Genomic DNA, 14285 nt, shown 5'->3' with positions numbered 1-14285 from the left:
GCTTGGGTGAGTGCTGGTTGGGGATCCTGCACAGCACTTTCAGCAGTCGGAGAAACACGTGTTATTCTTCTCCTAGAATGTTGAGATTGTGGAGGCGTAACATTTTGTTCGACAGACACCAGTCTCCTTAGCACTCTGTCACCGACGTCCCGCATACTGTCATGTCCAGCGCCGGCTCCAGACACGCCCTGACGAACGTCAGGCAGCAGCTCTATTTTTCTATTCCTGAAATTCACCATCATTCATGGGTTCCTCCGTGTCGTGGAGGAGAAGGCCTTTGATCGCGTTTTACGATCCGCAGAGCTACGGTGACAGAATTCTTGAGCTGCTTTCCACACGGCTTCGTCCGTTACCCTGGACAGGGACCCTTCGACAGGTTACAGCTTCCCGGGTCAGGGAGCTCCAGGAATCTGCGGTGGCCGGTGGGTAGGAGTCGATTCAACTCTCCTGATCGGTGAATCGCTAGGGATTTCCTACCGCTACCCTTGCGCCATATTATTATTATTATTATAAGCATATTGAAAAATCACACAATCTCATTATACAGGAGGTATAACTGAATATTCTTAAATTTCAAATGAAATTCACGTCGTGGTATTTTCTTTTTGAAAAATTTCACCACAAGAAACAGTTATAATGAACACTGAAATAATTTGAGGAATCATTCAATCTGTAAGGTGATGTTTTTTCACTTTGAATTTTATATAGCCTCAAAACCATGATTTTTACATGACTCAATGGCTTCATCTGCGTAGACAAGTTTTTTCAACATACGAGGTTTTTAACGAAAAAAAAAAGGTTAAAAAATAAATTGAAAGATGTAGGTTTCGTTTTGAGGATTTCTAAGGCATTCAAAAATGCGGAAACAGTCAAGACTCTATATTTCAGCTATGAACGTAGCAATTTGGAATATGTTACACCGATTTGGAGTTCCTTTTATCATAAATATATCGATTAATTGGAAAAATTAAACAGTATAAAGATATTTCACCAAAAGTTTGCTTTACCGTTATGGTGATAGACGTGACTGCGCTTATCAATATAGAATTCAATTGTATAAAATGATGAGTCTGGAAAAAAGAAGAGTAATGTTCGATCAAATATTCTTGTATCGTATTGTGAATGATTGTTTTGATTTCCCGTTGATAGGGATCATTAATTTTAATGCACGCTCTTTTAGTGGTCGTCGAAGACACTTATTTTTTGTACCACAGGCTAGGACATTTTTTTATTATAACTCTATTTATTTAAGAATAACTCGTTTTTACAATTGGCATGTTAGCGAAATTGATTTGTTTAATTTATCCTTGGCCGAATTCAAGCGGAGAGTGATACTGTATTTGTCAAGATGTTAAAATAGGGTAGTTCATTTTTTTTTTATAAAGCGCTTGTAAAGATATTCATTACATATTTATATCACCATGTTTAACGATATTGTTGATTTTATGAACGTTAATTTGTAGTGAATCCCTGATGTTGGGTTTATCCTGTTGGAGTTTCAGTTATGTGAATAAATAAATGAAAAAATAAATAAAAGAACTTAGTGAAATATATTAAAAAATTTACAATAAATACTAAAAAATTATAAGAAAAACTGCTAAACAAGAACATTTGAAGGCTGAAATATTAATTTCATCACATATAATACAATCATTTTTTTTCTGTAAAATCAACTTTTCACTAGGTTAATGCAAATATCTTGCATATTATCCGAATTACAACAGTATTATTCACATATGTACATATATCAATTTTTTTCTCTCTTTCATTAATCATTTCTTCACTGGGAAAATCTGCTGCATCGTATCACTGACGTTGTACTAATATCAGCACTCAAAAATTGACAATGTTTTGTTCCTGACCAATCAGTGAAATTGGAAATTCTTGAAATTTTGACAAATTCACTCAAAAACATCGAGATCGTAATCCACAGATTCTCAATGCCTCTCGTACGATTTGAGATTGTGAGTCCTTTTCGGCACTAAGACTCTCCTCTCAGGTCTAGGCGTCTCCCTTACAGGTCCAACTGTAAAAATAGAAAAATGCAATGAAATAAAGACATTTAATCGGATTCCAAGTAGGTTGTTGTTTGATACGCATAATACTAATTTTATAAAATAAGTTTTGAATTTTTGGGTATGTGTTAATTTCATATCATTTAACTCGATCGAAATGAGAATTTTAATGATTATGAATTAATATAAGTAAGTTATTGTGCATTTGAAAATTTACCTGGTTTTGGTTGTGGTGGTGATTTGGGTACCACTCCTGGTGCAGGTCCTATGGGACGTCTATTGAAAGGATCATAAACCTAAAATGAACAAGTTTGTTAAGTAACTTCTCGAAAAAAAAAAGAGATCAATCCAAAGGATCAATGTGGAAAAGAACTTTATTTATTATTATTATTCTTCATCAAGATAATCGAGGTTCTACTTTTTAAATATATATGGGATGAATCACAGTTGGACCGACTATTTCAATAAGTTTTTGTTCTCGTTAAAAATTATTTGAGAGTGTCAATTAAATTTGAAAATTTCGAACTTATATTTACAAATATAAAACAAAAAAAATGTGATTAGTTTCGGCGTCAAAACGTTCTCGAATGTTATGGGTTCATTTCTGAACAGTCATAGTGTCTAAGATTTTTCCTCACAATATATGGCATTATGAGAAACATTTCTTGGGGTTGATAAGTTTTTTTTTATCCTTTTTTCAAAATATTGATAACAACAATTCGTTTGATCAATGTGTACGTCAAAAAAATTTCGAAATCCCAATATTGAAGACTATACTTAATGCTCGAATTTAGCATTTAGAAATATATACCTCTTTTCCGTTGTTTGCCGCATGTTCCTCCATAATAGCCTTTTCAGCTTCTTCAATATTCCTCCTCCTATTCCGGTCGTTGATATGAGCGATGCTAAATATCGTGGAGGTCATGACCTCATCAAGATGACAAGCTCTTAGCTGCAACTCAACCAAACTAATGTCCAATTGATTGGCTCTGTCGAAATCTCCTTTGGCTATGGCTAATTTTTTTTCTTGCTCATATGTTCTCTTCTCCATTGCGAAATTGTGTGGATTTTGTATGAATTTTTCCTTTTTCTTGGTCTGAAAATGAACAAGAACTCAGTATATATACTTTTTTTATCTAGAAATACAATTCTGAATCCACAAAATATTGAAAACGAAGCAAAAGAAAAACAACGATATCATAATTTTGATAATTATGTCAAATTGCCTCCATCAAGTAAACTCATTTTACCTTGGTTTTTCCCCTCTTCCTCTTTCTTGTATCTTCTCGAGGTAGCGTGTTTTCTTTCAATTCATCCCTGTCATCGCTAGGCCTTACGATTTCGTAGGTAGTTTTTTTGGCAGTTCTTATTATTTTTATTTTTATGCGAAGTTTTTTCAAATCTTCCTTCATTTCATCGTTTTCGTCTTTCGCTACTTCTGAATCATTGCTAGCTTGCTTTACTTCATCAATTCTAGCAGTTTCCTCTCCTGAAGAGCTATCTGCATCGCTGCTACTACCAAATTCACCAACCTGAAATGAAAATTGATTGATAACATTAGATTGTTTTGGTCTCTACTGGGAAGGAATTTCACAGTTCTTCGTCAGTTGAATGTTTACATTTTATCCTTTAAGGCAATGATAATAAAGGCGATATCCATTCAATCCTCACTATAGCCATCTTTTTGAAATTAGAAATCGGTGTTATTTCAAATTCCCTCTGTATTCAATAAGCTCCCCATAGATAAAATTAAGTAACTTATTTAATCATTTGAAAAATTTCGAAAATTCCGAACGCAAGAAATTTATTCGAGTTTTCCTTGTTCTGGATTTATCTTGTGAGTAAAAGCATATTTCCTGTTGTCCGCGAAGTTAATTTCATATTTTCCTTTCGTTTCCGATAGTACTTCGATACTAACTATTTGTAAAACCATAAATTTCATTCGTAATCTAGCCTTCAATGTTGGAAAAGCACTCACATTCCCGTATAAGGGGGTAGTATTTTCCATTTACAGATTTTGTTTGGGACATTTTTTTTGTCTTATGAGTATTTACTAATGAATATTGTGATTTTGAGAGGATGTAGGTTGTTGTTTCGCATTTTAGGGAAACATTTTTCCATAATGACTTAGGTCACAAACGAATTTTTGTTACAAATAGTTACTAACGAAGTACTAACGGCAACAAAAGGGAAATATAGAATATATTAAAGATGTGGTTGCTGACATAGCAATTTATTATAAATTGTTATACATTGTTAATTTTCACAAATAGTTACTAACGAAGTACTATCGGAAGCAAAAAAAAATATCAAATTTGTGAAAAAATGGGTGCTAACTTCGCATTTTATCATTTATCATTTTTTCATTATAGGTTACAAATGAAAATTTTTGTGTTACAAACAGTTACTAATGATGGACTTCAAAACTGATTTTTTTTCCCCGAGAAAAATAAAAAAATTCGAAAAATTCCGCATCCCAGTGGAATGCGATATTTTACTACCAGTATCCTTGGATACTTGTTATTTCAACTGCCTCAACCTGAAGGCCACCGACAATTTCTGAATTTTAAGACGAATATTAAGATTCTTGAAAATTCATTTGAAAAAAAAATGGAAAAAATCAGCCTCAAACATTTCGATATTCCGTTTTTCATAGAAATAGGAAATTATGGAGATTTTCATTTGGAAATTCAAGTACATGATCGAAAAGATGCAGATTAAAAAATCGAAAATTATTACATCCAATTACTTGTTGTTTTTCTAACTTCAACACCCTGCATCTCGGAGGTAAAAATATTTAGGTACCATGTTTGCAGAAAATTTGTTCTTATGAATATGAGATCAATATTCTATTCTACTTCCTATTCTTGAAAAAAAGTATGAATATCCAAAAGAAGAATAATTGAATCTAACATAGGATAAAAGAATATTTACACTCCATATTTGGGAAAAAGGATACATTCTACGGTTCTCCATGTTACAATAAAACCAATTGACCTGAGTTTCAAAAAGTAAATACGACAAAAATTGACATATTGAAACACAACATGATAGAAATGAGAAATTCCTTTTTATTTTGAACCGTGAAAGCCTTCAGCGTTATAGTAAAATAATAAATAAATATTAGACCAAAAATAATTTTTGATCAACTATAGTTAAACGTCACTCGATTATACAATTCTCAAAGTATTGAATGGAGAAGACAAACGTAAATCAGAATGGTTGTAACCATTCCCACCTGAAGAAGTCATGACTAATCGACAAAAAAAAAATCCAGAAAAATGAATATAAGTCATTTAATTGGTGGCATACTTACATTATCCATACTCCCATCTTCACTCCCGGGGTTTACTTGATTTTCAAGTTCAGACATCATAAAACACTTATATCTCCACAAACTAGCAAGAACAAACACAAGATATAAATACCACTTGCAATAAAGAGCGACCAATATCTCTAAAGAATTCAGAACTAAGAATTAACACATCTATCGAACACGACGTATATCACCTTACTGATCGAATCAGTAGTATTCTGAGACTGAGGTACATAACCTGAGATCTGTATCATAGAACCGAGAAATTTTTTTCTTCTTCTTCTTTGTACTATCTCTAGAACTCAGAAGGTTGGCTATCATAATGGCTACCTACATATTTATTTATTTGCCTGCAAATACTAGTTTCATTAAGAGTGGACACCACCACTTTGTTGCTCAATTCAAAACGAAATTAGAGATGTTTCGTCTTACAACTCACCGATTTTCATGGGGATTTCACATAATGTGCCCAAACGATAATCTGCATGAAAGAAAGTAAATATTTTCAATTTAGGAATGCGTGAAAAAAAAGAGTTTTTGTTGATTGGGACGTTATCTCATTTTTTATAGTTTGTAGAATTTGTAATATCTCATTATTTCTGGTTATATCTCATATATCATATCTCATTATTTCTGGTTATAATAAGAATGTCCATAAACGAAGAGTTAGCCAAGTTTTTAAAAAGGGAGTTTGCGAAACAGACAGCTACATTGAGGGGAGAATTAAGTGAAATTCTGAGGGAGGAAATAAAACAATCTGTACTGGCCAATGAAACTAGAATTTCGTCATGTGAGATAGAAATTAGTAAAATACAGAGTGAAATTCTGAAGATCAAACGTTCTGCTATAAAGAATAATGTTATAATATTCGGTTTGAATTTGGAAGATTCCAATTTGGTGCAGTCCGTAATCTCTCAGATAAATTCATTGCTGGGGACAGAGATTGCTGAGAGAGAGGTCAATAATATCTATAGATTGGGTAAGAAGAAGTCAATAGTCAAAGTTGAGTTTCTGTCATTTCTTACCAAATTAAAAGTTGTTAGCAATCGTCGGAAGCTTAGGGGAACTCAGGTTTATATCAACGAGGATCTCTGTGAAGAGGACCGTCGTGATGCGGAACTTCTGAGACAACAGTTATCCCTAGCCAAAAGCAAGAATCTTAAGGCATATATAAAGGCAAGGTGCCTCTATGTTAATGGTGACAGATATACAGTTGAAGAACTCAGGGAAGAGGTGAAGGTGGAACTTGGACAATCTGACAGTGCTAAGAGAAAAGTAGCCGAATTACCTACGGCTGCTGAACATGTAATAAACAGTGCCCCCAATAGTCCCGCCCCTGTAGGAAGATACAAGCAAATGTTGAAAGAACACGATCATTTGCAGATTGAGGAAGATTCTAGGATTAGTAAGGAGATTTCAAACATATCACAGATCCTGGATAGAGCAAGGGATCTGGGTGAGTTGGGGAGGACGAGATCACACTCATCGAGCAGCAATAAGGGGACACAGAAATCTGGTAGTTACGGAAATAAGCCAAAGACAGTTAAATAGGGAAGTATTTGGAAATATTGTTAGAATACTGTTTATTTTGGAATTTATTCAACGATTAATAAAAGTTTTTGTTTCTCATTATTTTTGGGTATTTTGTGTAATTTTTAGACTATTTTTATTTTGATTGTTTTGTTCATGATGGATCAGTTCTTGAGAGATTTTGATGATGGTGAATATGAGACTAAATATATAGATCAAATATGTGATTTAGAAATGAAAGATTGTACACAATCTAAATTCAGAATCATTCATAACAATATAAGAAGTGTTGAAAAAAATCTTGACGAGTTCAAAATAAATTTAAGAACCTGTATCGACAAATTTCATGTTGTGGTCTTGACTGAAACATTCCAGATTTCAGATCTTAGAGTGTACCATATTGATGGGTACACGAGTGTTTACAACGGTGGAACATATAACAAAAATGATGGAGTCATAATATACATCCGTGAAGATCTGGAATATCGTCATAGGATAGTGCCGATTGGGGACATTACAGCCTTGGAAGTAGATATACAACTGCTAGGTAAGATAGTTAGAATAACTGGCATTTACCGCTCACCACAGATCTGCACCCAAAGATTCAATCAGGATCTATTTTGTAATCTTGAAAATACAGATGAGTGTGATCAACATGTGTTGGTGGGTGATATGAATGTTGATCTGATGGCTTCAAATGATGTTGTTGTGGAAGAATATAAAAATATTTTGAGTTATTTCGGTTACAGATCTTATATAAATGATATAACCAGGCCCCACAGTGGGAGTTGTCTAGATCATATATACTTGAAAAGCAATAACACTACTATAGGTAAAAATCATCATGCATATATTGCTCGTACAGACATAACAGATCACTATTCTATAATAATTTGCCTAGATTATGAAAAAAATCAGAAAACAACAACTACCACATATAAAACTTACGTTAATTATGCAAAAATGAAAGATTATCTGAGAAATATAAACTGGCAGGAAATAATAAAAGGAAAAAACGTAAATGCATTTGCTGACACTTTAATTAATGTAATTACAACTTGTTTGATAGACAATACAAAGAAAAAGAAGTTGACATATAATAAAGCAGGAAAAAAGGATTGGATCACCCCAAGTATTTTGAAGTCTATTATTAAAAAAAACACTTCATATAAGGAACACATTAAGGACCCATATAATTCAGACTTAAAAAAAAAGTATAATGCTTATAAAAATGTTTTACAGAAGCTGATAAAAACAGCAAAGAACAATTATATGAATAATTGTGTTTTGAGAAATTCATCGAGAACTAGATCTCTGTGGTCTTTCGTGGATAAAGTTTGTGGGAATGTCAGACCTGAAACAAAAATTAGTTCCATTAGAGGCACTAGTGGTAGAGTGGTTACGTCTGGGAAAGAGATAGTGGAGGAATTCGGTGAATATTTCGGTAATATAGGGAAGCAACTTGCTGATAACATAAAAGAAAACCAGGAAAGTGTGGAAGATGTAAAATTTTGTGGAAGTTCATTATTTCTGTTTCCAACTTGTCCTAGTGAAGTAGAATTGATCATAATGGAGCTGAAAAATAATGGTGCTCCTGGAAAGGATGGTATAAAATCTGAGCTCTTGAAAAAGATAAAGGGGGAAATTAGTGAACCTTTATCATTGTTGGTGAACTTATGTTTCGAAACCGGGCAGTTTCCTAGGACTTTAAAGACAGGTATTGTTGTACCACTATACAAGTCAGGAGAAAAAACAAATATAGAGAATTATAGACCTATTACATTAACATCTAACTTTGCAAAGATTATTGAGAAAATATTCAAAAATCGCATACTCTGCTTTTTAGATAAGAATAAGATATTATCTGACAACCAATATGGATTCAGAAAGGGATGTTCGACAGAGGATGCGATTAGAAAATTAACAAAAAATATATATAATTGGCTAGATACAGGAAGGATGGGATTATGCGTTTTCATAGATCTTGCCAAAGCGTTCGATACAGTTTGTCATAAAAAACTACTCGGAAAACTTTACAGAATTGGTTTCCGGGGTAGGGCTTACGATCTGATTGAAGATTACATAACGGAGAGAACTCAACAAATAGGGGTGAATGACCATGTGGGGGAGATAAAGTCAACAGAATATGGAGTTCCCCAGGGAACTGTTCTGGGACCGATATTATTTATAATATATATGAATAATTTACTACTAATGGAAGGAGACGGAGATATTATCAGCTTCGCAGATGATACCGTTATTTTATATGAGGATGCATCATGGAGTAGATTAAAATTAAAGGCTGAAAAGGATTTGTACGGTAAAATTCAATGGTTCAAAGAGAATAAATTAACACTCAACTTAATGAAGACGAAATACTTAGCGTTTAGTTCCTATAAGACAGGTCTTCCGCACATGGGAAATCTGGAAGTCGACAGAGGTGTATCAATTCTTGAAGCGGAGAAGATCAAATATTTGGGCATTATGGTTGATAGACACCTGCGATGGGACTTGCATATTGATTTATTGGTGAGAAAACTTAGATGTCTGCTTCCAAAATTTAGACATCTGAGAGGGTACATGAGTACGTCATACCTGAGGATGATTTACCTCTCTCTTTGCCAATCTCTCATTAAATATGGAATCATTGGCTGGGGTGGGGCATACATTTGCCATATGAGAAGGGTGGAGATTATACAGAAGTGGATACTCCGAACTATTTATGAGAAACCACTAATGTTCCCATCTGGTGAGCTGTATGATGTCTCGGGGGTTCTGACTCCACACCAACTCTTCGCTTTGGAGATGATATATTCAGTTAATGCCAAGAAGATTGATATCAAGATGAGTACTAGTGATCACGAAACAAGAAACAGAAGAAATCAGGTATTTAGACCAAGAGCTAAAAAACGGATAGGAGAAAGATGTTTCACCTACCTCGCACCGCGTGTCTATACGAACGTTCCTGATGATCTGAAGAATGGCCGAAGGCTTATTAAGAAAAAACTGAGACATTGGATTATGGAAAGAGGCAGGGAATATTTTTATAGGATTGTTAACCCATAGAACTGCTTAATGAAAATTCTTATTTGCGAAGCAATCCCAGTGTGGATGTAGTAGCTCGTTTTCCATTGGCGTGACAATCCAGCTACCCATAGGACACCCGTTTTTCTTATTTTATGGATTTTTTTTCATTGGTTACATGATGTAATGGTCCATTTGCCGATAGAACATTCATTTTCGATTTGTTTAGAATAAGTATATTATTTTGGTTTTTGTATGAAAGTATTATATTTTGTATTTTGTATATCGCATACTGGCTTGCGCCTCAGCGATTAATGTTTATACTGATTTTTCAGAATAAACTATTATTATTATGACTTTTGCCTATACGCGTAGGATTTTTCCTCGCCGTCGGCTTCTCACTCCTCGCTAAGAGGAACATTCACTCAATCCCAGATATTTAAAATTTCAGAAGGGCAGAGCTCGGTCGTGTCCGGTCCTTGTGGTCCCCCTGGTTCTCGTCGAACTTCTGGTCCTCTTACACGCGATCCTTGGACCTGTCCTTCGCTTCCTAGGAATTTTCTCACCGTCCTTGCAGTACCTAAAAGAACAGCTTTTTGCATTATATTACATATATACTCACTAAGTCCTAGTTGCTTGATATTTCTCTTGAGATTTTTGGGTACTATTCCTGTTGTTGAGATGATAATTGGAATAGTTCTCGTTGATATCATTCCCCACTGGCGCTTTATCTGAAATTCGAGGTCCCTATATTTTGAAATTTTTTCGACCTCTTTTTGACGCATGTTGTTGTTATTAGGTATTGCTACGTCGATGAGTATTGCTGCCTTTTGTTGTTTATCAACTAGCAATATATCTGGCCTGTTGTGAGGGACTGTTTTATCAGTCAAAACTGTACGATCCCAGTACAGTTTATAGCGTTCGTTTTCCAGGATGGTTTCCGGTCGGTACTTGTAGTATGGCACTTTTTCAGAATTAATTAGTGTTAATTTAGTTGCCATTTCTTGGTGTAGTATCTTTCCTACTGCATCGTGTCTCTCTTTATATTCTTTTCCTGCAAACATTTGACATCCTCCCGTGATATGTTGGATTGTCTCGTTCGTTGGACACCCATAACGGCATCGATCGTCAGTAATAGTTCGATCCTTTATGATATGTTTGCAGTAATTTTTTGTTGAGATCACTTGATCTTGGATGGCTAAAAGAAATCCTTCCGTTTCTGGATACATCGCACCTGATGTGAGCCAATAGTTCGACGCTTCAGTGTCGACATGATCCTGGTTCACCTCGTTGAAATGTCGTCCATGTAGGGGCTTTTCTCTCCATCTTTGCAGTTTTTCTTGGATTGTCTGGTGGTTGCATGACAATTGCTCCTTGTGCAGTTGTAAAGGTGTTGATTCGTCTGCTTCACACAGTACTTTGTAGATCTCTGACGTGCCTGATTTGTCTTTGAAGTATGTTCGTAGGCATTCAATTTGACCATGGGCAAGTTCCATGATGTCTAGCAGACCTCTGCCTCCTTTATTCCTCGGCAGTGTCGTCCTCTCAATGCTACTTTTCGGATGGTGCTTGTGTGCTTTCGTCATCAAGGTTCTCATTTTGCGTTGCAGGTTTTCCATATCTGTTTTGGTCCATGGAATGATACCGAAAGAGTATGTAAGAATTGAACATGCATATGTATTGATAGCTCTCGTCATGTTCTTGCTGTTGAGGTTTGTTTTCAAAATTTTGTTGATTCTCCTAATGAACTCAGTTGTTAAGTCTTCCTTCATTCTTTGATGGTTTATTCGTCGGTTTTGTTTCATTCCTAGGTATTTATAAAGATCGTCCGATTTCATTGCTTCTATCTCCTGTCCATTGGAGAGAGCTATCGGTTCATCTTGGATTTTTCCACGCACTACGCTAATAGTACGACACTTGTCCAATCCGAATTTCATCCCCACGTCTTCCGAAAAATTTTCCACCAGTTTTACCATAATTTGCAAGTGGTTTTTGTTGCCTGTTATAAGTTTGAGGTCATCCATGTATAGCAAATGATTGAGTGCAATATTATTTCTGTTTCCTTATTATTATTATTATTATTATTATATTGTCTATCTAATCACACAAACCAAAAATACTAATATAGAGATTTCGATCTATCGCTTATACGAATATTACGAACATGTCTATCACGCAGAATTTTGAGGTTATAGATATTGAGGCATATATAATTATTAGTTATCGGACTAGGATCTAAAGGAGAAAACTATCTGAACTGGACGAGAAGTGTAACCAAAATAAATTGGCCAAAACCGATGGATGTTTTCTGTGATGAAAAAAATATAACCGAAAATAATGGATTATAGCGTTGAATATGTTATAGTGTTAAATATAATGTAAATTGTTTGCTATCAACAATCTCCAATTAGAAAATCTTACAATATCTACGCACATCAAAAAAAGTTTTTGGTGTGCGTAGATATTGTAAGATTTTATAATTGGAGACTAAGTTAGCTTCTGATTGTGTTCAAAAGAACTTAAAATTTATAAATGTAAAATTTTACAGTTTATGTTTTGTATATTTCTGTTATCTTTGGTGTTTTTGTAGGCCTGAGGAAGCAGATAAAAATCTGCTGAAAGTCGCCAAACCAAATTTGAGAAAGTTCTTTAGTGGTTGTCCTTATTCCTACTAAAAAAACCCATCCTTTTGAAATTTGGGTTCGTTAGGTATTGATTTCATGTTCATGTCATGAAAAAATAGTTTTACCTTTTACTCGATAACGATCGCAGATGCGTGAAAATTAAAAGGAACAAAAACAATTATGAACTAAATATAGAATTCTTTCATAAGTTAGAATTCATCAGCGAAATCTTGATACTGAATTTTAAACACCCTGTTTATAATTTTATAACGCGTTCTTTTTTTTTGTTATTCGACTGATTCTTATTTATTTGTATGGAATTATTATGAATTCCGTAATGTATAATCATATATGTGATCCACTGATAACATCTTTCTTACTGAAATAAATGAATGAAATTTTAATAGCCCCTCATTGACTAAACGTGGTTTATCTTTAGTATTTGTTCGAGGAATCGAATTCCCGAAAATTTTACAAATTGTTGTCATTAGGATAATTAATTTTAAATTCACGCTTAGCAATTGGATCTGTCGGAAACTATACAATTTGTTTGATAATAAAATTTAAAAATGCACTAAATTCGACGTTATGGAAAATATTGTTCTATTTGAGATCTGAATTAGATTTTGAAGAGAAATACATTCATTTGACAAAAAAAAAATAAGCTGCTTAGGCGATATGCAAAAAAGCGGAGAAAAAGAATAATTTCTTTGCGTTTATTACTCTGCTTTGATTTTCAACATTTTTTTAATGATAAAATATGCTACGTATCTTAAGAATCGAACTGATTAATATTCTCTACACTCTACAGAAAGGTAATTGAAAACTAAAAGAATTTAAAACAACAAATCACATAGTATCGAACGATATTATGAATCGAAGTATTGTCAAAATGGATTAATATTAAATAACTGAAATAGCAGATAGATAGATACAAAGCAAACTGTATAATAAATAATGAGAAATCCTCGAAATAACGTTTGGGACCTCCTTCGAATTTTACTATTTTTTTGGGAAAGCTTTCTTTTATTCATAAGTGTCAAATGTCCTAGCGTTGGCAACTCTGAGAACTAGTAATTTATTGTTTGCATTTGGTAATATTTCATAGAAATTTAAATTTTCTTCACAAAAAATATACATGCGAATTGAAAACATCCAATTTTTAAGTGCTCAATGATCATAACAACTAGAAAACATGATGTCAAATAGCATAGGTAACAGTGATATTTCAGGGACAAAGATCATTGTTTCAACCCTTAATGTGCAAATTTTCAGCTCAAAATTATTATTAGTTTTCCATAAACGTGTAATAGGCCATTCCGGTGAATCACCCTGATAATGTTTTATATGTGAGAGGTAGACCTTGTAGAGTGAAGGTTGCGCAGCGAGGTGCGCAAAGAGTGAGATAATGAACACATGGTCAGAGAGCGAACACGTGGTGATAGAGCGAAAACGTGGCCAATACGGCTCAAAGTTTTTTGTTTTAGTACTTTTCAGTACTCTGTGTGTAGTTGAAAGTACTTTTCAGTACTGTGTATTTTGTAAATGTGATGTTATTAAAGTGTCTAGCCCAGATCAATTCCTTTTCAGTGTCTGTTATCTTTTGCAGTATATGTCCGATCACTCGGACGAAGGATTTGATATGGATTTGGATAAAATCTCTTCGGGAACTCCTTAGCCCAAGTACTTCCCAGACTATTGTCCAAGCGTCAATAATCCCCACAACTGATGTTGAGGTCGCATCATATTCCCTTGCTGTGAAGAAAGCAGCCGTGC

The 14285-nt window shown here is 34.2% G+C and overlaps 1 protein-coding gene across 1 annotated transcript; it reads right to left on the bottom strand.

Annotated features, from left to right (window-relative positions):
- Window positions 1-1600: 1600 nt before the first annotated feature.
- On the bottom strand, window positions 1601-5536 carry LOC123685469. The gene is made up of 5 exons (XM_045625174.1): window positions 5332-5536; window positions 3266-3547; window positions 2827-3111; window positions 2233-2311; window positions 1601-2026 (listed from the first exon to the last, which is right to left on the bottom strand). Exons 1-5 carry the CDS (start codon window positions 5389-5391, stop codon window positions 1938-1940), a joined length of 795 nt encoding a protein of 264 aa, XP_045481130.1. The 5' UTR covers window positions 5392-5536; the 3' UTR covers window positions 1601-1937.
- Window positions 5537-14285: the final 8749 nt, after the last annotated feature.

Source organism: Harmonia axyridis, chromosome 7 (genome assembly GCF_914767665.1).
Source record: "Harmonia axyridis chromosome 7, icHarAxyr1.1, whole genome shotgun sequence".
In the NCBI taxonomy this organism is placed as follows: Eukaryota; Metazoa; Arthropoda; class Insecta; order Coleoptera; family Coccinellidae; genus Harmonia; species Harmonia axyridis.
This window is presented reverse-complemented; position numbering and strand designations above follow the sequence as displayed.